The sequence below is a fragment of the Lepidothrix coronata genome, unplaced genomic scaffold, assembly GCF_001604755.1.
Source record: "Lepidothrix coronata isolate B3197 unplaced genomic scaffold, Lepidothrix_coronata-1.0 Scaffold46, whole genome shotgun sequence".
Classification (NCBI taxonomy): domain Eukaryota; kingdom Metazoa; phylum Chordata; class Aves; order Passeriformes; family Pipridae; genus Lepidothrix; species Lepidothrix coronata.
In genome coordinates, this window is record NW_016690226.1 from 5,698,458 (window position 1) to 5,720,132 (window position 21,675).

Genomic DNA, 21,675 nt, shown 5'->3' on the forward strand with positions numbered 1-21,675 from the left:
TAACAGTTAACGTTTTGAAGGGTCAAGGACGAAGAAGCCTCCATTAACTCCTTGGTTCCCTCTCTCATCACCTTCCCATCTTCTGTGGTCTAGGAAACTTTGGGCGTGGGAATTCACCAAATGCGAGGAGTATGGAGTTGTTTATTTTCTGTTCACAGGACCCTGGAATACTGACTTGTGCCAACAGATAACGTTCCCCTATTCCATGCCCCACTTGGCACTGAAATTGCTCACCAACCTTTTTTCCTTCCTTTACTCTAGATTATATGCTTCATCCTTTTTTTTCAAATGCTATTTCCTAAGTATATTAGTCCCTTGTTTTGATTTCAGAGAGCAGTTCCTTGTCATCAACCCTTCTTCTCCTCCTAAAATACATAATTAGAGGTTTAATTTGTCCCTTAGTCTATCTTCTATTCCAGAATAGAGTGTTAGTGCCTTGATCTGCAAGTTAGCTTATGATTTTTGCTCTAAGAATTAAAACACCTTATTTGTTCTTTTAGAGGCTTCCCTAGAACATGTCTGTGTTTCTCTTTGGGTTTTTTCCCTTCTTCTGTATTGTTGTCTATTTCCTTGAATCTTTCAAAAGCAAAAATGACCTAGTATTTTACAATGTTCAGGGCAAACATGGTAAGAAATATTTATGAAAACAATTGCAACTGGAAGACTGATCATCAACCGATCATCTCTCTCACTGATACACAGAGGAACTTAAACGTGACTTGACTAAAACAGAAAATATAATTATAAAAAGAAATAACTGAAAGGAAAATTGTTTCTGGGCTTCCTTTATTTTATTTCAAACATACTTGGTAAATAACATTTTATTAATTGTAATAGTCAGCTTGGTTTCTCCTCCAAATTGCAGTGGTTCTGTGTAAGCACAGATAAAAATTATTGCCTAAATTTGTAAAAGCTTGCAGATAGGTGTTCAAATGGCCAAGATTATTTCTCTGTGCTTAGTTTGTGTAATGGAGAAATCAACTCAAATTTCCTTCTTAATAGTGAAGCAAATGCTAAGACTTTTTGTGAATTATTGAGGGACAATTAAATTGTTTGGTTGAGGATAACAAAAAGTGTTTCATAGAATCATAAAATCACAGAATTGTTTGGGTTGGAAGGGACCTTAAAGATCACCTAGTTCCAAACCCCCTGCCATGGGCAGGGACACCTTCCACTAGCCGAGGTTGTCCACATCTTGTGAATGTGAGACCCATAAACACATTTTTGAAAAAAGTATTTTCAGGAAACAGTTCTCCATTTTGTTTGAAACAGCCATAAGACTACATAAATAATTTCTGTAATCATTTTTCAATATAGTATTTTCTCTTGTTTTGAAGTAGTTAGAGGAGATTAAAGGAGTTACAAGTACAGAGCAGGAAAAATAACTCCATTTTATGGGATTATACCCATCTATCCTCTACCAATTAGATATAATTTTTTTCCTTTAATGACATTAAAAAAGATATGCCACCTTCTTCTCAAACCTGTCATCAGATCCTTTTGAAACAAACACATTAACTGTCAGGCAACCTTTAATCTATTCACAAAATTTTTCTTCACAAACACAATGAGTGTGGTGCCATCACCAAGCTAACCTCAAGTAAGAACAGCAGCTACAGAGAGAAAGCAGCTACCATGCCTCTCCTGAGAGAGTGTCACTTTTCTTCTGGCTAGAGTTCTGTTTCCTTATGCATCTGTTTTGGCTAGAAATTAGCCACTGGAGTGTGCAAGCCTCTAAAGCCTGCAGCCTTGCTCCAGTTGTTGGCACACAGTCTAAGTACTGGATGAGTCGTCTTCTGTTCCCATAACAGATAAATTATTCCTATAAAGATTGTCAGTGAATGAGTTTTAATGTGAGTTCCTTATGACACCACTCATCACTGAAAGTTGTGTGGTAGGACATTATTACTACAAAAGATCAAATTAAAAAACAACAACTCATGTTTTTTCAGTGGAAAAGAAGCTAAAAATTTATTCCTAAATCAAGGATCTGAGTTCTTAGCCTCTGAGCATTAAGAAGGTGCTAGTTTTAAACATATGAGACAATACAATATGATAATATATGATATGGAAGCACAGGAAAAATCCAGCAGTGAGTACAACAAAGTGGAGAACAGGAGTGGGACAAAGAATCATCAAAAAATTTTTAGAAGTTCTTAGAAGCATAGATCCTTTGCTATGGAAAGGTAGAGGGTATAACTTGTGTTTCTGCTGACGTGATGAAGAGGGGTCTTCATTCATTCTTTATACAACTTGCCACCCACCTAATTGAAAACAAAACAGAATAAAAAATATTTAAAAAAAATGATAATAACAACAACAACCACAACCACCGAGCAAAAGAGACAAGTATAGGAGTTGGCTGGATGACCATGCCCAGAGAGTTACCATCAATGGTTCAATGTCCAAGTGGTAACCAGTAATGAATGGTTTCCCTCAAGGGCCTGTACTGGGACCAACACCATTTAATACCTTCATCAATGTGTCATTGATACCGGGATCGAGTGCACCCTCAGCAAGTTCACAGATGACACCAAGCTGAGTGGAAGTTGATATGCTTGAGGGAATCAGAGTTGTCATCCAGAGGTACCTGGACAGACTTAAAGAGTGGGCCCATGTGAACCCTGCAGCCACCAGGATCAGTAGAGACTGGAGGATGAATGGCTTGAGAGCAGCCCTGTGGTAAAGGAATTTGGGATACTGGTGGATGAAAAATTGTATGTCACCCAGCTGTGTGTACTCACAGTCCGAACAGCCAACCATATCCTGGGCTACATCAAAAGCCCAGTCTGGCCAGCAGGTCAAGGGAAGCGATTCTGTCCCTTTACTCTGCTCTCACATGACCCCACTGACCCCACCTGGAGTACTGTGTCCATCTCTGGACATGTTAAAGCAGATCCAGAGGAGTGTCACAAAAAATTGTCAGAGGGCTTGTATGAAGACAGACTGAGAGAACAACCCCATCTTCAGAAGGGAGAAGAGAAACCTCTGGGGAGACTTTCTTGAGGTCTTTCAGTATACAAGAGGACTTTTAAGAATAACAGAGACGTATTACCAAGGCCTCCAGTGACAGGACAAGAGGCACTGGTTTTAAATGGATACAAGGTAGCTTTAGATTAAAGGATGAAATTTGTTATCGTAAGGATGGTGAGACAGTGGGACAGGTTGCCCAGAAAGGCTAGGTTCAAGGTTAGGTTGGACATGGCTTTAAAAAATCTGGTCTAGTGACGGATGTTGCTGTCCACGGCAGGGGGGTTGGAACTAGATGATCTTTAAAGGTTCTTTCTGGCCTAAACCATCCTGTGATTCTATGATCGTGATCCAGTAAAATACACATCCACTCCCTCTGGTATCCTTGGAAAAGGTCCAAAAATATAATTGAGATTGTGTTCATACTTGCCCTCAACTCTGCCAGGTCACTTTTCAAATACATCTTCCTGTCCTGCTTTTAAAGGGACAAGTGCTGAGGCTTCCCCTGCTCTCACCGGGTACATCTTTCAGTCATATGAGAAACTTACTAATAAAAAGTATTTTCTGGCAGTTAGTTCAACTTCTCCCATTTGTTCAGATTTATCCCACAATTCTTTGTAAATTTTTGTAAATATTTGTTCAGATTTATCCTCTGTATCACTTCAAAAAACCTGCTTGTTATTTTCACTGCAGGCATAAGTCCCTTTTTAATGGTTACAGAAAAGTATGATATATCTCATATTTCCCTTCTTTACTTTCTACAGAATTTGTCCTTAAGTCTCATTTTTTTCATGTGTTTAAAGAGTATTTTGCGAAGGAATTTCTCTGCTAGATAGCATTGATTTTATCTGAGTTCTGGAAAAACAGGAATAGAAAACTCATCTCTCGTGATTTTTCAAACTAGACTGCACAGAGCCTGGCAGATCACATGCAGAAAAACCATAGGTCTGAGGATAGATCCAGCCTGCATCCACTGATCCTTGACTAGTGAGTAAGCTCAGCCTTCAAGTGGCACACTAGCTTACCTTGGCTCTCCACAACAGACTGCTCACCAAAACTGCATAGATCAAGGCTTTGCCACAGAGAATGAGGTAAGTGAGCTTCACAGAATTTCCATACCGCAAGTACGAGTCTGCAAAAAAAGCATCATTTGTGTATTGAATTGTCATCATCACGAGATACTAGATCTAATGTAGTTTTAATCAAATATGAACCCTTGAAATCTTTAGCTAAGTGACATAACGGAACTAGAGCCAAATGAATGTTTCTGTTGACACCAGATAGCAGGTGATGGGAAAGAACATAGTGATCCAAAGAACCAAAAGAGAAAGCAAACTGAGGAAAGAACAGAGACTGGCTTTATGCTAAGAATGTACTGTGTTGCCACTCCTACTGAAAAACCAGGCTGTTCATCTGAATTCCCTCTTAGGAACACAAAATAAGCCAAATCACAAGATACAGATTTTTTTTCTCTCATTACTGTCAGTGGCCTTATGAGTGCTGCTGACATATCAGGAGAGTTTTACACAGCCCGGAATAACATGGTATTTAGAAGTTTATTCTTGTAGATTTTTCGCTCTTAAGGAGTTGCAGTAGTATTGAGATACCACCTCAATGTTGGTTCAGCTTTAAAATTCCTGAAACATTAAAGAAGTTAGTGAAAAATAGGAGTAAATAAAGGAGTGAGTATACATAAAGGAAAGAAATGTAATCTGTAATCTGGATATCATCTCTATATAACTCCAGTTTGGAGGGGGATGTGACTTGCCATTAGAAGTATGTCGAATTTTATATAGGAAATATTCAGAATTTTGGATTCTCAATCTTCATGATATAATTGCTTGGATAAGTAGGAATCATTTCTTTCATGGCTGAGCAAGAATCTTCCCAACAGAAAGCAGTGTTAAGGACAGGAGGAGATAATAAAGAGCAAATTACACTGTACAGGAAGGTTCCAATATTTCTTCTGTGTTTTCAAAAGGGAACCATAAGGAAGAGCTAAAACCCAACACCATCGCTACATACAGTATGCACAATCAACCTTCCCAAAGTCTTTTCTTCCTTTTTTCTTTTTTTTATAAAATCTAACATACAAATCACTTAGATGAGAAAGCAGAAGCTACTCAGAAGGTGGTAGAAATCTTACACACCTTGTACTTAGTGTCAGTAAAACTGGAATTCAAATACGTACAGATATTTGCCTGTGAGAAGAAACACATACCTTCTGTAACTGCACAACCTGAAAGACAAAAATAAACTGAAAGTCATGTTTCTTTTCAAATCAAACAGACCATAAATTTTAGAAGTTTCAGTTTACAAAATACTGCCTAATTCATTATAATTCATTAGTTCAATAAATTCATTATACTATAATATATATTTTATTATACTATATGTTTTACTATACTACAGAGATTTCTCAGTGAAAAGCTGCAGAAACTATAAATATATAATGCTAATGTAGATAGAGAGGCCCAGGAATATGAAGAGACATATGCTAATACCTACATATTTAGATATATATTTTGCCATAACAACACCCTGGATAGAAGTTTTACATAGATGTGTTTCATATCATAGCACACACACTTTTGATTTGTGATTTCTAGTTTGTACAGCATGGTGATACACATTTTTTACTCACCAGCATCACCAGAGATAACTTTGTGTACGGATTCCTCTTTTCCATTCTGAAAAAAATTGGCAACACACTCAAAATGATTGAAAGGGTTGAACCATTCCCAGGCTGGGATCCTCAGTCGGCTGGTCAGCGAGTAGGTACTCCCATTCTGTGTGGAGAATTCGTCTGTCCCCACTCCTTTTGTCCTTTTAACATCATTTACCATCCAGACCAGAGTCAGGTGGTCAGGGTAGAAACCAGAGGCCAGGCACACCAGTGTGGCCTTGTTCTTCTGTTGGATTTCCTGCTTTGATGGGGAAAAGATGGCCACAGATGGAGGTATGATTTCCTTATTCTTCTCTGAAACAGAAAGCAATATGGTCCAGAGCCTCCATTACTCTATTCAATCAGAAACTCCTTAAAATTGTACTGTGTTTGTGTTATGTCACTCCTGATATACCTGGCCCTTTAACAACTGTCTATTAGAGAACTAATATCTATTAGATATTGGACACCAGGAAACTGAAAACATTTGTTTTCCTTTAATACACAGAAATATAAAAGGTCTGGTTACAGAAATGCATGAGTATTTGAATTTCTAGTATTACCTCTGTCAGAAGAATAAGAGAGTTGGAAAGAAGCTGAGCAAAGAGGTGGGCAGAAGAGTACCCAGTTATGGTGTAAGGCCTGTATTTGTAGTATTGTATTAATAGATAAGGGAGTCTGTTCTAAGGCACAAGCATCTTCAAGGGACTGAGCTACATTCCTGAAGATGTAGCTAAGACATGATGGTCATTGCAGTGTTCAGAATTATACTGTCATGTGGTACCCTACTTGGACCCCCTATCTAAGAGGTGACTTGAAAGGAAAGAGCTAATCTTTCTCACTGTCTGAAGTGAACGTTTGAGGTAGGTAATATGAATCAGCCTGGGACAAGTTTTGCTTTGAGTCTTAACTTGTCATCCTATTTTAAGACTAATAAATATATCTTCATGCAATTTTTTGTTTAGGTTATCCAAGGTATGAGAAGCCCTCTTCCTAGACTACACATCTTCACAAAATGATGCCAGAAATTTATACACTACAAACCAAAAGTTGTCTCCCGTCCTATAGTGTTTAATACCTACATGTAAGGCTAATGGGAACAGATTTTAGTCAAAAGGATGTACAAGGCAGCAATGAGAAGTTACTCAGAAGCTAGCCACTGACTCCAAAAGCCATTTTTTCCTCAGTATACTGAGTAGAGTATGATAAACCCAACAGGTCTGCAGAATGCTTGTGGAAACAGAAAGGCAGAGAGAACTATGGAGCCAAAGAGAAAACTATTGCTGTTCTTTCAGTGTGAAGGCACCCTAAATTGTAGATGTCCTTCCTGATCATTCCTTTGTAGAGTAAGAGAGTTAGCAGAATTAGCAGAAATTTATATCTTCATAGATCTCGACTCCTAAGCACCAGTGTTTGCTTTCAAATGTTAGCCTTAATTGTACCTAGATATTAATAGAGATAATTCTTTAGAAGATTTGGCACTGCTCTGCTTTGCTTTCAGTGGATATGAGGTTGATCACTTTTACTGCCCCCATTTAGGACTTGGCTTTATAACTTTTCTTCCTATCCTAAAAGTATCTCCAAGTTCATTGACTCATAGCCTACATGGCTAATGAGTGAAGAGATGGAAACAACAGGAGGACACAAAAGAAAAAATGAGAGAGATTGAACAGACCAATAAAAGACAAAGAGGAAAGTAGGTGAAAAAGGCAGAGAGAAAGAATGATAAAACTACTGAAAAGACAAAGAAAGCCAGAAAATGAGCATGTTTTACATGGAATAAGGAGACTCGTAAAAGCAAGAACAAAGGCAACAAGAAAAAAGTGTTATCAACAGCCCATTGTGTTCTCATCTTCCACACTGTTCATGGTAGACACTGGCACAAAGCTTAATCACTTCCATGCATAAACTCATGATTTCCCAGTCACACAGTTTTCATCCTTAAGAGAAAAAGTACTGCAGTTCCTCCATTCCCATCATGGCAAGGTCAGTTTCATAATTCCTTGTTCTCTTTCACTCCTACTCTCATTTTAAAATCATCTGTGTATATGCTGCATATCATTAATACAAGGGAAATTTTCAAGTGTCCTCCACATTGAGTACTCGGGTTAATCACAGCTACTTACCTATAACTCTGAGCACAGTGCCAGCTCCAAAGGTAAGTAGCCCAGTTACACGGCTGCACACAATCAGGCTGTAACTCTCAGTGCCGTTATGCTTTTCCTGTCAGACACCTAGTTCCTTAAAATGGTACTGTTTAAAGGAACAGGTACCAGCGTGTATTTCTACAGTTTGCTATCAGATGGGAAAGGTTACTTTGCCCTGTGATTAAAAAATGCCTTGATATAGGTGATAATAAATTCTTTCCTGGGAGGGGAGAAGGCAGAGACAGCAAATCTGGAAAAGGAGGAGAGAAGTGTCCTGAGAGAATCAGAAGCTGTGAAAAGGACTGTTAGCAGATGCCAGTGTCTCAGAGCAATGTTAGGCAGCCTGCCAACCATCTATGGAGAGGCAAGCAAAGTGCTAGCAATGTTACTCTTTCCCTGCCTAATTCAGCACACAGGAGAATCCGGACTCTACCTCTGAAGCATTGCTTTGGATTGTTACATAGATAAACTGCAAAAACCTGCAGACCGAAGAAGCATTTTTCATTCTCAACCTCTCTAATGTTTTCTTGGAGAATGGCAGGAAACAGAATTATTTATTCCTTTGATGCTCCCAGAAATGAAAGACAAAGGCTACAGACACAAAGATCTCAAAATTTGCCTGCAAATCCTACACATCTATAATAGTGTATCTCATTTTAATAAGCAACCAATAAAGCATTAATCCTGTTCTCATGGCCTTATGAAAAATTATTATAGATCATTATTCTGCTTTTAATTAAGAGTGCTCTTGTACGCTACACCAGTATCACACATATCACAGAGATCTGATTTCTGACTTACCTATGACTGTGAGTTTTGTCCCACTGCCAAAGTACAGTCTTTCATTATTCACACTGTTTTATGGCTGCAGAAAAACCTCTCCTCTACTCTCAGTCCTCTTAGCCAAACCTGCGGACTAACCCTCCCCTCATGTGGTACCAGTAAAAGAAGAAACACAAAGTACAGCAATCTATGGTCCCTAAAAACAAAGGTCTGTAAGGGAACACCACCACATCTGAGAGTTTAACCAGCTGAGGTCAATATCAGAAATACTGCATCCAGAGTCCTTTTGTTTTGGGTTTCGGTGAATCAGTTGTCGACACTTTCACCATTTCTTTAGAGGATATTTATCCCTTTATCTAGGTGTAATATTAAAAAATATTTTCCATATGCAAAAAGGATAATTTGCTTATTCTCAACTAAACAGCCTCATTTCCTTAATTTCCTCATTTTTTTTCAACATCATGAATACCCTTCATTTGTAAAATAAATGTCTTTTTTTTTCACTTGCAAAATACTTTTAATATATAGCACAGGATCCTGGTCCACTCTCCCAATTGTAGCAGTTCCTAAACACGTCTCCCTTTCTCCTTCCCAGGAAAGAAGTCTCTGCTTTTATTCTTTCTGTTTTCTTAGTGATGATTATTCAAGTTAGCCGCATAATTGTCTATGATCAATGAGGGATAGGTGTATTCATTTTCATCAGTTCAGGCACCTCAGATACACATTGGATTTTGAAAAATGATCTGATCATTGAGTTTTTTCCTATAGAAACTGAATTTTATCACTTGTAATTAATTTATTCTGTAGTGGCACAATGTGGTACAAAAGTCTCCAGGAGCAGTACAATGAGAAGAAGAGATCACCATCAGCTATCAGTCTTAGAAGCAACCTTGTTTTCCTCTGGATTGGAGAATCCAAATCCATAAATGTGGCCCAGAAAGAAACATTCCCTGGGAGCTCCGTCTATTTGAAATGAAACATATATTCTGTTTCTGTGGTTTTCAGTGGCTGTTTATCATCTATTCTGAAATAGAAAGACCGTTGTCCTTAATGATCTTTTATCACCACCCTGATGAGCCTGTTTAGTGGAAAGAAACTTGCTGTGCTGTGGAGAGTTACTTTCTATGACAACAAGGAATTAAACAGCTGCAGAGAGCTCTTAGTATTGCTTATTATAAAGTCAAGTATTTATTTGTGCCTTCTGTTTTATCAACCAAAAATGCTAGAACATTTGTTTTTCACAGTTATCTGAGATAACACATGCTTTAGTTTACCCTGAAAAGATCCAAAGTAATTTAAACTTGTATAGTCTTGATTTTGTTTTCTAGAACTGTTCAAAGTGTAACTATAAGTCAGTTCTTTCTAGACAGATAGCTTTTCACTGACTTTTCCTTAGTCATCTGTAGCCTCAGGAGAACTAGCATTACAGATAATAGTTATACTTTTGGGGAAATAAGGATTTTTGCATATGTCGATTTATTAAGGCAATTTTTTTATGATAAGCACACATTTTTTTAACCCATTCCTTATCCTAATTCTTTATATGGACAGCTTTTTATTCACTGACATGCGTTAATTCAGTTATCCAAAATGAAACTTGTGTCCTTACCTAGAGTACTAAACTTAGTCTCTTCTCCAAAGTAGACTGGTTTACCAGCACATCAGGAGCACACCAGTTTAATAATGAAAGGGAGAACAATGATGAAGTTCTCTAAAGAGAAGTGAATTGAAAGAGAAAACAAAAATTTCTTACCTATTACTGTAAGTTTCGTGCCATCGCCAAAAATCATATTACCGTAATTCACAGTGACAAACTGTTGTATCGTAAGCTAAGAAAAGGGAAGCACTGCAATTGAGTTACTATAAGCAGAAACTGAAGCGATCATTAGTGTATTTGGAATTCCAAAGGTCACTCAATCTCTGGCTGAAGGGATTTGACGGAAAATTAAGAAATTGAAAGAGAAAACAAAAGTTTCTTACCTATTACTGTAAGTTTTGTGCCATCGCCGAAAAACAACTTATTATTATTCACAGTGACAAAGCGCTGTATCATAAGCTAAGGGATGCACTGCAGTTGACTCACTATAAGCAGAAGCTTAAGCAATCATTACTTTATTTGAAATCCCAAAGGTCACTCAATTTCTGGCTGAAGGAGTTTGACAGAAAACCATCTTGAAATCTACTGTATAATCTGTAGCATTCATAAAAGCATTTGCCAGAGTTTTTTGATACTTATTGTCTACATTTCACCTCAAGTTGTTTTTGCAACCTTTCTCAGATCTCCATGTTACGTCATTGATATTACCTGCTATTCTCATTTTGCAGATCTCAAAAACATGCAGATGTACCCAAAGGCTGTCATTGACTAGAAACAGAATTCCTCTACAACCAGAGCTCCCTCACTCTCCATTTTGTGCTCTGAGCATTGTGAAGGCTTCCTTTCTGTGCCTTGTGGAGTTAATAATCAAATAATACTTGTTTTGTGGTTTTCATAGTCAAATGTAGGTGGTTTGCCTTTGGCACTGAGCTAAAGCAAATACATTTGTTTTCCCTTCCATGACAGGTCAATTATCTTGAATAGACTTTCAGGATCCCATTCAATTTTCTCATATATTAAAATAATCCACAGAAAGGGAGTCCAGAATAATCAGTTGACTGGTCTCAGACAAACCCTTGATACCCTTTAGGAAGAACTGATGTGAGACAGTGTGGAGCAGGATTAGAGAGAACCTTTGTTCTCACAGGCATGAATCAGTCAGTGGACACTGGAGGCTTATTTAAGAGAGAAGATTCCAATACACTTCATATAGTGTCTCTGCTACATGACAGAACTCCTTTTCTAGCACTTGCATCACATTAATAAAGAACCATTTTGTCGTCTATTGCAAACATTGGCGCATCAGAAAAAAGTACTAATTTCTGCTTTGCATACTCTGAAAAGCTTTAGGTGCACCTGCAGTCAATTTGGCTTGCTGAAAATTATTTCAATATCTCAGAATTTCTTAGCTTGCTTCCCAGAGAGGGCAGGCTCAGTTCTCACATGATGAAAGTCCTAGCATACTAGGTCTGTCAAGAAAAACCAAGGCAGAACATGCCCGCTCTCCTGCAGAATTCTCTGCTGTTGCCTCAACACGCTCTTCCACAAGGCTTATGCGCGTATAGGTTTTTGTAAAGGCCTCCTGGGGAATGTATCATCGTGTACCCCTGTCCCCACAACGATACAACCTCGTACAAAAACAATCCCACCTATGACTCCACCCTCCCATTTTTGTCAATCAGTCACCATGAAAGATTGCCATAAGAACTAGTGCTGGTTTTAACCGAGGTGGAGTTAAATTTTTTCACGGTGGCTAGTGTGGGTTTGTGTTTTGGATTTGTGCCAGAAGCACTGTTGATAAGATGGAAATGTTTTTGTTGTTGCTGAGCAGTGCAAACACAAAATTCAAGTCCTTTTCTGCTTCTTATATTGCCACTCTGTCAAGGAGGCTGGGAGTGCATGGGAAGTTGGGAGGAGAGACAGTGGGGACAGCTGACTCCAGCTGATCCAAGGGATATTCCGTATCATAGGGTGTCATGTTGAATATATAAAGTGAGGTGGGGGAAGAATAAGAAGGAAGAGGGGGATGATTGGAGTGATGGCCTTTGTTGTCCCAAGTCATGGTTATGCATGGTGGAGTCCTGCTGTCCTAGGAATGACTGAACACCTCCTTGACCATGGGAAGTGATGAATGAATGCCTTCTTTTGTTTTCCTTGTGTGCACGGCTTTTGCTTTACCTATTAAACTCGCTTTATCTCAATCCACGAATTTTTTACTTCTACTCTTCCAATTCTCTTCCTGGTCCTGATGGTGGGGGAGTGAGCAACCAGCTGTGTGGTGCTTAGTTGCTGGCTGGGGTTAAACCATGACAGAACCACAGGCCACATCCTTCCTTTGCCACTGCTGTTTCTGTGTGATAGTCCAATTACCTCTTAGTGTATCCTTTATCCCTGAATTTAAAATCCCAATTTTTTTCTTATAGTCAAAAAGGTAATACTTTATTTTCTTTTATTGATTTGTTTTAAATGTAGTTATTTTTCACTTGGTAACATCATGCCAATGTTCATGCTGCTTTCCTTTCCACTCTTGCTCTCTTCTTGCCCCAGGGGGACAAAGAGACTTCAGACCCACAATAACTTGTTTGCAATCAGAGTGGTTTGCTTACTACAGGCTGGTGTTTTTGTTTGTAGCCTGGTCTTGATTGAGAGTATCCTCTGTGGTCTGTGCTGCACTTGTCACAGCTGCTCTGAAAGGGAGAGAACTAGCATGCTGAGCTCTTAAACTTGTGTTCCTCTGATTGCCCTTATACAGGAAGCAGAAGCACAAGCTTCTCCCAGGGCCTGTGATTCTTCCTCTGAAAAGGCTTCATCTGGGTGTAATTTTGCAGACTGTCTGAAGGGTGTGGGAACTGATGGTGACAGTTAACTGGCTACTTTTATCTTCCTCCCTAACACATAAATGGCCCAATCTTCTCACACAAAACGTTAACACATAGTTGCAGTAAACGTTGTTCATATTACTCTTTAATAGCTACACTTGAGTCTCTCTGATATAAAAAATAGACTGTAAAGCCTATTTACAGGACACAATCATTCAAAACAAGATTATTCTACTAGGAAAATCACAAATTATTTTCTGATCTTTTCAGATATCACAGAAAAACTGGCAATTTCTGGTACAGCTTGTTCAGCTGGGAACAGTTGCCAGTGTCCCAGGGAAAGGAACAAAAAACATAGACTAAGCTGAAACATTTAGGACCAAGACATAGGACTATGGAAGGCAAGGTATTGGACTAGTCATCTTGGAATGCCCCTAGGTTATTCTCTCTTCTATCACAGGAAAATGGGTGCTTAAGTCACTAATTATGGAAGTGACAAAGGTATTTGTCTGTTTATGTTGAATTCTTTTAAAAAATATATTTAGGATTGTATTTGTCTATCACTGCTTAAATAATAACACTAATAGTGGGATATTATTTGCCTGCCTTGCTCTTAGTCTGCCTCTGATCTCAACACTATTTATTCAGGGTCTAAACCCATTCTGTCTTCATGTCCAGTCTACTGCTCCATTAGTGTCCTCACTGTCACTAACAGACTCTATCTCATACGTGTCCCTGATTTAAGAAGAAGGAAATCACCTGTCTATTAGTTTTGAAGGAGTATGTGGTGCTAACAGCTCCTCAGGTCATGTTCATTAGGCAATTTCCAAGACATGCCAGCAGAGACCAGCCTTGTCCCACTTTAATGTTCCTCTGTAACCTTCCAAAAGCAAAGGCCTTTCAGGCCATGAATTCAAATGAGTGAGAGTGAGGGAAGAAAGGAAAGACAGTTCCTTGATTTTCATTTCCATGTCTTTCATAAGAGGCTCATGGGCCATGCTGTGTAAGGCTTCAGACAAGGAAAGACAAGAATATGTAAGAAAGAGACATCTAGGGAGATACTTTCTAACAATTTTTCATTTTAGTGGAAGAATTTCACAAGAACACAGTGATTGCATCACTTACACCAGTCTTCAATTCTTTAGAGTTTACAGAAGCAGCAGCTACAAAGAAGCAGGCCCTACTACAGAGACTACCGGAGATTTACACTAGGAAGATTTTCATAAACAGTCAGGGCTTTTGACCACAAACCCCTAAAGTTAAGCAACAGCATTTTTTCAGGGCATGTCTGCACTGAGAATAGAAGATGGTGAAAGAAGGGATCTGATTAATAATCTGAATAAATATGATTACAGAGAGTGGGATGAGGAGGAAAGTAGCTGTTTCACAAGAAACTTGTTAGAATAGCTGCTTTTTGTGCAGAGCCACTTCAAGCTGATAAAAGAAGTACTGCATAGGAGCAAATTGTACCTTAGAGCTGGAAGAGGGAACTGTAACCGCAGAACTTCAAGATAGCAATGAACACAGATCTTTGTGGTTTTCTGCTACTGCCTGGAAGTTGCACAGCTGTGACCAGTCAATAGCCAGCTCATTAAACTGCTGTATGTTGAAGGTCACTGATAAATTTGTTATGCCAAGGCCTTAAAACTGCATTTGCCATGCTAAATTAAAACTGCTCAAGAGTTGAGAAAGGGATCCTTCCTTTGTTACACTACCAGAGTTGAAAAAGTTGGTTTGCAGTGCTTATGAAAAAGGTCTGAGCTAAGACTATAACATGTTTTTCAGGAACTGGTAGTTTAGTAAAAGAGTATTTTAAAAAAGGATCTAAAAGAAAAATCACCCCAAAGTCACCACCACAGTGTTTATATTCCTTCATGATTCCAGCATGAACTATTTTCCAAAAAACTTTCACAGGGCATTTGAATCACTAGTAATAATTTCAGACAGCAATAGCATGAATATGTTTCATACTTGTGTAAAGATGATCTCTACAAAAAGATCAGAGGCTGAAGAGGATAAGGAGCTCAGTTCGTCTCTGCTATGTGACAGACAATGTGTTCTCAGTGCTTCTTTGCTGTATGTCTGCAGCCTGATATGAACAGTGAGGAGCTCGTGGACCTGAGGGTGCTCTGAGGAGCGGACAAGTGCTCCCTGGGAGCAAGGAACCGTGTGTTATGTTTGCTGAGCAACTCCTGAAGTCAGAAGAATATTGGCTACAAGGGTGTGCACAGGGTGGTATATGAAGCTGAAGCTTTCAGAAATGTTTTTGGAGGACTGGAGTAAGTCTGGTATGCAACTAGATTTAATCTCTTCAGAGCCTTCTCTGTGTGTAGGGTGAGACTACAACGAGCATGAGTTTCTGTCATGGGTCTGGATTTTCTTAGCTAAGAACAGGTTACTTGCTTTCAGAGCAGAGCCTGGAAGCAAAGTAACATTTCTGTAGCGTGGTTGATCAGGAGACTATGATCCTGGCATGAAACTGAGAGATCCATCCTGGCAGTACAAAAGTCTCCTAGCAGTGCTGGTGAAATGGAGCATGAGGCTCTTTTACAGGACGTGCTCAGATCTGGTTCCAGCTCCTTGCTTTCACCAGCTCTTATCATCTCTCTCTCTTTTTTTTTTTTTTTTTTTTGCTATAATCACGCAGTGTGTTTCACTTCAGCATACCCAGCTTTGCCATATCAATGAGCAGCACAGTATATTTGCTATCTGTGTTAATTAAATGCTTGATATGCAATGCCCTTCACAGGAGCATATGAGACAACTGGGTTTTCATCAATGGTATACAGATGTCAAAGCCACAGCCTAAAAACAGAAACCTAAAGCACATAAGTGTATAGCCATACTTCCTTAAAAATACCTTTTGTTCTTTCATGTGCCATTTCCCTCCCTTTGAAGAAGAGGTAAGTTCCAGGTTATGCAATAAAAACAGGAGCATGGACAGAGAGTGACAGGTAAGGGAACCTTAATAAAACCCTGCCTTCAGTTTTCCCAGGTCCATTACAGAAGAGCAACTAGTTCAGCAAAAGTTTGTCTCTGCAAGCAATGGAGAGAGAAGCACAATGGGAGGAAATTTCTGCCTTCAGCTGTTCCTCTCTAGAGGAGCACCACGTGATGGCAGCTTTCTGTGGTTTCTTTTCTCTGCCAATGAGGTTTTGCCATGACCAGATGCCTTGGTCCAGCTCAGAACTGTATGCAAGGAAGGGAGGGATCCTGCACTTAAGCAGTTTGTGAAGCAGGTGAATAAAATGCTGCAGTGCACACTGTTGCTTTTAAAGATGCCAAAGGGCTGTCCCTTCCACAATGGGAGGTATGCTTGGTCCCCTGCGTACATTTTCCCCCACTGGCACCGCTGACATCCTCCTATGTCCATAATTAGGGGCTTGACTCTCCTCCCACATCAATCAGTTTTTGTTTGGGTAACTCAGTTTTGTGTGCATCATCAGTATGTGGAAGAACTTTGAATTCTCCATCTCCTTTGTACTCTTTCCCTTGTGCTGTGGCGGTATCTGTGAGGAACTATTGGCTCAGAACATGAGTGTGCTACTGCAGCACTAATTTTAAGAAATACATGCCGCCTTTCACTAACCACATCAGCAGTGCCTCAATTCTTAATGTTGATCTATAGGTTTGTATTTCTGAAGGCTTTTTGCCTTTGAAGCTAAAGGCTACTGCACTGCTTTGTCTCTCTCCCCTCCAAAGTGTTCTGGGTCTATTTCTCCAACATCTTCCTTGTCTTTTTTTCTGCTCTTCCTCTGCCCCTCTCCTAACTGCCTCACATTTTTTAGAGACTCCATCTCTCTCTCAGTCAGGGTGGGGATTTTATCTTAGTGCTCAACCTTCTCTCTGTACCGTGTGATCACTCGCGGCACAGAAATACGTGGCTACATCCTTGGATGTCACATTCTTGATTGTCATCACAGTGTAAGTATACTTTCTGCTTATCTCAAACTTGGCCTCACTATAACCGTCCTCATAAAATTTCTCCCTCAATGAAGTAGTACTGACTATTAACTTCAGACCATTTCTTGGAGGCTGCTGGTACCAGAACATAAAGGCAAGGTCACTGTTTTTCTGGTTGCAGGAGATGTTCACAGTGTCTCCAACTCTCTGAAAGATTTCTTCTGGCTGCTGTGCAATGATGATGTATCCGATCACAACACCTGTATTAGTGAGAGACGAAAAGACAAAGTGAGGAGTAGGAGCACAGACAGTAACTAAAAGGGTCCTTTACCTAACAAAGCCTGGCATGGCCTGGATGAGAGCTGTGCTGCAGGCGGATCTATTGTCTCTTACCAGGTAAAAGAGCAACCAAAACAGTCAGCATGGCCCTTCAGCTGTCCCAGGACAAAGTGTTCCTGATCACTGTGAGCCTAGAGTTAAGAGACACTGATACCCCTCCCCTTCCTCTGATTTTTCTGTCAATCTTGGGCAGAGAAGAGAGAAAGGACTGTCCAACTTTCATACTTTCTTTGGTAAATTATTAAAAGCAAAGCTAAGTATTCATGTGACTCTTAAGTTTTGCTTTAGTGTTTTCACAAAAAATCAATGTTTTACACACAGATTTAATTCCAATGATCTTTAGTAATCCTTCACACTTTATTGATATCCCCCCTCCCATACTTACCTGAAGCTCTAGAGAGATTTATATCTTCCCTTTACCTCTATTTAATTGTAGAAGAGGCATGTTCTGTCTGTGATCCTGGCAGTACTGTACTTTTTCGGGGCCTAAGGTCGAGTTCCTAGCATCACACGAGGATTCAGAGCAGTGGAATCTCAAAAATTTGGTAGTGAATGTTCCCTGTCTCACTTTTTTAATCCTGCTTTTTTAAGGTGTTAAGAGAAATTGCCCAAGAAGCTATAGCTTCTTCCCAGATGGGAAAGAAAATACATTTTATATCATGTATATAAAATATACATGATATAAATATATAAAGTTTTGTATGATCTCCAGTATCACGGACACTTAGCATCTGTGAAGTAGGGGTTCGACCATTGCTCCTGTGCAGCCCTTGCCAGTTCTTGCCATTGTGGGTTTTCTCAGGATAAATTACCTGTGCTCCAGTGAGACTGAGCCCTGTGCTGGATATATTACAGTTTCAGTGATTTTTCAAGGAATTGTAGACCATATAGATTCGTTTTTAATTACCTGCCATATCTTTTACATTTTTCTTTTAATGTTTATGCTGTTTTCAGAGTCAGTACATCAGTTAGCAGATGAAGATTTTTACTTAGAATAACTTTTTTTGTCTCAGGAAACAACAGGTGATTGCAGACTCTCCAAAAGAAGAAAGTATTTGGAGGATATAACTCAGGACCTCTAGTGTATGTCTCTGGAATTGCCTAACATGTTGCTGCTTTCTGAAGAGCAGCAAGATTGACAGCCCTTTTTTTTTTCATTTCCAAATATTTAGTTCTTTCAGTCTATTTTCTTTTAAGATTAAAGAAGAAACAAGGGAAAACAAAATGTACCAAGATAAAGGCAAGTATGTTCAGACTTCCCAAGTAAGACGCAGAACTACTGTATTTGAGGAAGAATAAATGCAGGGAAATAGAGAAATATAGTTATGAAAGGGGTCACACAGGTAAGCAGGATGCTGGTGAATATGCTTGTCTGCCTATGCTTTGTACCTGCTTAGCTCAGCATACCCATGTCTTATTAAGTCCCATTTCTAAGTATTTACTTGAGGGTGGGACTGTCTATTACCATAGGTACCAGTAACTGGAGAGACCAGAGCGAGTGAACTTAAGCACCAGAAGCTGGATTAGGGCCACCGACCAGTAAGAGGTACCATTTGTTCATCATGCTGGCAGCAGGGGTGAGGGACAGTGTGTGAGTGTGTGATCACTAGTGAACACGAAGCCAGACAATCTGTAAAGTGAGTGAGGTGACCTGGGTTCCAGGTGTATGTCTCTAATGGCAAGAGCAGTGGCAGGTGGAGCAGGGGAGTCCCAGGCATCTCCTGGGGAGGGGGCTGTGTGGGAGGTTTGTGTGTGCATGTGCATACCAGCAACTGCAGGACTTGAGGGCTCACAGGTCCGGGTGCTGGCACACGTGGTGACTGGGATCCAGGGGCATCTACTGGACTCAATGTCCAAATATGGAAACCTATGGAAAATTTGCACATTGTATATACGTATACATCTATTTGCCACTACTGAATCCTTACCTAGAATCCTTATTTCCCACTATACACCCCAGCCAGAGGGGGATGAAAGATAAGGTAATTAGTGGTGATTCTGTTTGTGGGTGGGGTGACTGCATCTCTGTTGATCTGTGTATTTGGTTTTGTGTACATGTATATGCTTTGTATATATGTGTGTCTACTCGGGATACATTCTCAGCCTTGCTACTGGCTGGGCCAGGGGACATGGAGCCATGGCAGCCTCTTCTCAGGCCACCATATTCAGCCCAGCCTACCAGTGAACCTCATCTCCTCCTTAATGGAAAAAGAGATCATAGAATAGAAGTGACAATGAGGAAAGGGCAGAGGTACCCTGACTGCATGGAAGAGAACCAAAGGAACAAGGAAAAGATTTCTACTGAAGGATATTTAACATAAACTGGAAACAGTAAGTACTGGCTTAGCAGGGATCTGTGCTGGATTTGGAAACTAGTATCATGGAACAGACCATCAAGCAAAGGCTGGCTCTCCTGTTCCAAATGATAGAGAAAAATGCCTGTTGCAATACAAGGAAGGCACTGGCAACCCATTTTCGGAGATACATATTGGCTTAGTGCTTATGGCCAGGACTAGGACTATATCTGGGTCAATGGTGACTATGAGCATCAGATTTCTCTTTAGTCGTAGTGGATTTAAGGCATGTCAGGCCAGTTTCTTTCAGTAGCCTCTACCAGTACAGAAAGTTTCTCCAGGGTCAACTCTTTGCAGACAATTCTGAGAGAAATCCTTCCTCTTCAGGCTTGTCATCACAGATCCCTTGCCCAGCCAGACCCATGCTGCTCCTTTCCCACCTCTCATCCCCAACCAATCCATTCTAATTCCATTTCTAATGGAAGCTGCTGTGTCTGCTTGCTTGGTGCAAGTTCCTCTTCCTCATCCATTCTATTTCATTGTGTCAGCTTTGCTGGTTACCACTTCTAAACTTCTTCCCAAGTTTTTCAGACCTTCTGACTTTTCACCTCACCACCTTTACACTTTTCCTGGTTCTTCTTTGCCTTCCTTTTTGTTTCCCAAACTTTCCATCCTGCATTCTTACAGCAAAGAGGCAGCTTCTAGGTTTGGAGATGGTAAAATTGCCCAGTAGTGGCCCAGTTCACACAAGCTTGGGGTACGCAGACCATTCAGGGAAGGTTCTTCATGCTGCTCTCTTACAGATCATGTGCTGGGTAAAATGGATTTAAGAAATACTTTCAAATCTAATCTCCCCCATCTGCTATGTCCTTTCAGGGCCCTTCATTTCTGATCCAGCCATTTGCTGAAAATTCCTGGGACACAGTCTGTTTCCTGCCTCAGAGGTAGATGCTTTATGTCCACATTTGGCTCCATGTGGAGAACCCTGTTCTTATGATTTTCCTACTTTCTTCCCGGCACCATGCTCTCTTCTTACTTTGATGTTCCCTCAGTGCCTTTGGCCACAGTCATCTAGTACCCTTTCCTAGTTGTGAGCTTAGACACTCTGAAAGAAGTCAACTTTCCTTCTTCACAGCCCAAAAAATTAGTAAAATCCAGAATTACTGCAGGGTAGTGAAGAAATTAGTGATGACATGAAGGCGATGCAGAAATAGACACTGTTGGACACTGTTACAGCAGAATGTAAGAAACCAAATTTAAGGTATCTGTAGGTATTTGTTGAAAGTAGTAGAACAGTGGTCTCCAAACATGTTTCATTGTGCACCCCATCAGTAAAATATTTTTAAACAAGCACCTCCAGTACATGTATATTTAGTAGTTGATAATTATATACATATAACACTAAAGTTCTAATGCACCCTTCCCACGCTTCAGTGCATCATCTTGCTCACGCCCAGGGGTGCATGCTACCCACTTTGAAGACTCCTGCATAGGAACATTGTAAGCCAGCAGCCTTTCTCTGAATATCAATTACAGATGTAAAGACTAGAAGATGCACAGAGCTTCACCACTCTCTTGTCCCCCAGCAACTGAGGAGCTGGTGTTCCTAGGTCTCAGGTGTGCCTTTCCAGAAGCACCTCACAGGCACAGGACATTTAGGAAGAGAGAGAACCAATGGTGCCTCCATCACCAAGCTCTGCGAGATGTAAAAGGACTAATCGCAGAAACCCCTCTGATTTCTGTTCACAGGAAGCTTTATCTCTGTCAGCCCATGGTCTCACCAGGTTTCTCTTTCCCAGGATCTTTCATCAGCCTGGACAAATGGATTTCCTTTATCTGAGTCCAGTGTTGACACAGCTGACTGAAATACTTGAAGTAGGAAGACAGAGTTCTAGAAATGCAAACTGCCATTGCTTGTCCATTGATAATACCTAGTACAGCTGCCCTCAATTCACCAATCCTCCTCCTTCCTGTGCCCCTGAAGCCACCAGCTTTCTGCTGCAGCATCACTGCATGAACCAAGAGATTCATTTGCAGCAGAAGATGTACAGCCTTGAGTGTATTCTTTCAAAGACCCTATAAAAAACTTACAATAGGTCCATAGAATGGTCAGCAGTGTATCTGATTACAGCCTGTCTTAATGCCAATGCATGTTTAG

At 40.1% G+C, this 21,675-nt stretch overlaps 1 gene segment (V, D, J or C); it reads right to left on the bottom strand.

Annotated features, from left to right (window-relative positions):
- Window positions 1–1,953: 1,953 nt before the first annotated feature.
- Window positions 1,954–17,324, bottom strand: LOC108497202. The segment is given in 7 exon segments: window positions 1,954–2,264; window positions 3,996–4,102; window positions 5,192–5,209; window positions 5,615–5,950; window positions 10,319–10,394; window positions 16,834–17,144; window positions 17,278–17,324. Coding segments are annotated over 7 exon segments (906 nt in total).
- Between the last annotated feature and the right edge of the window lie 4,351 nt (window positions 17,325–21,675).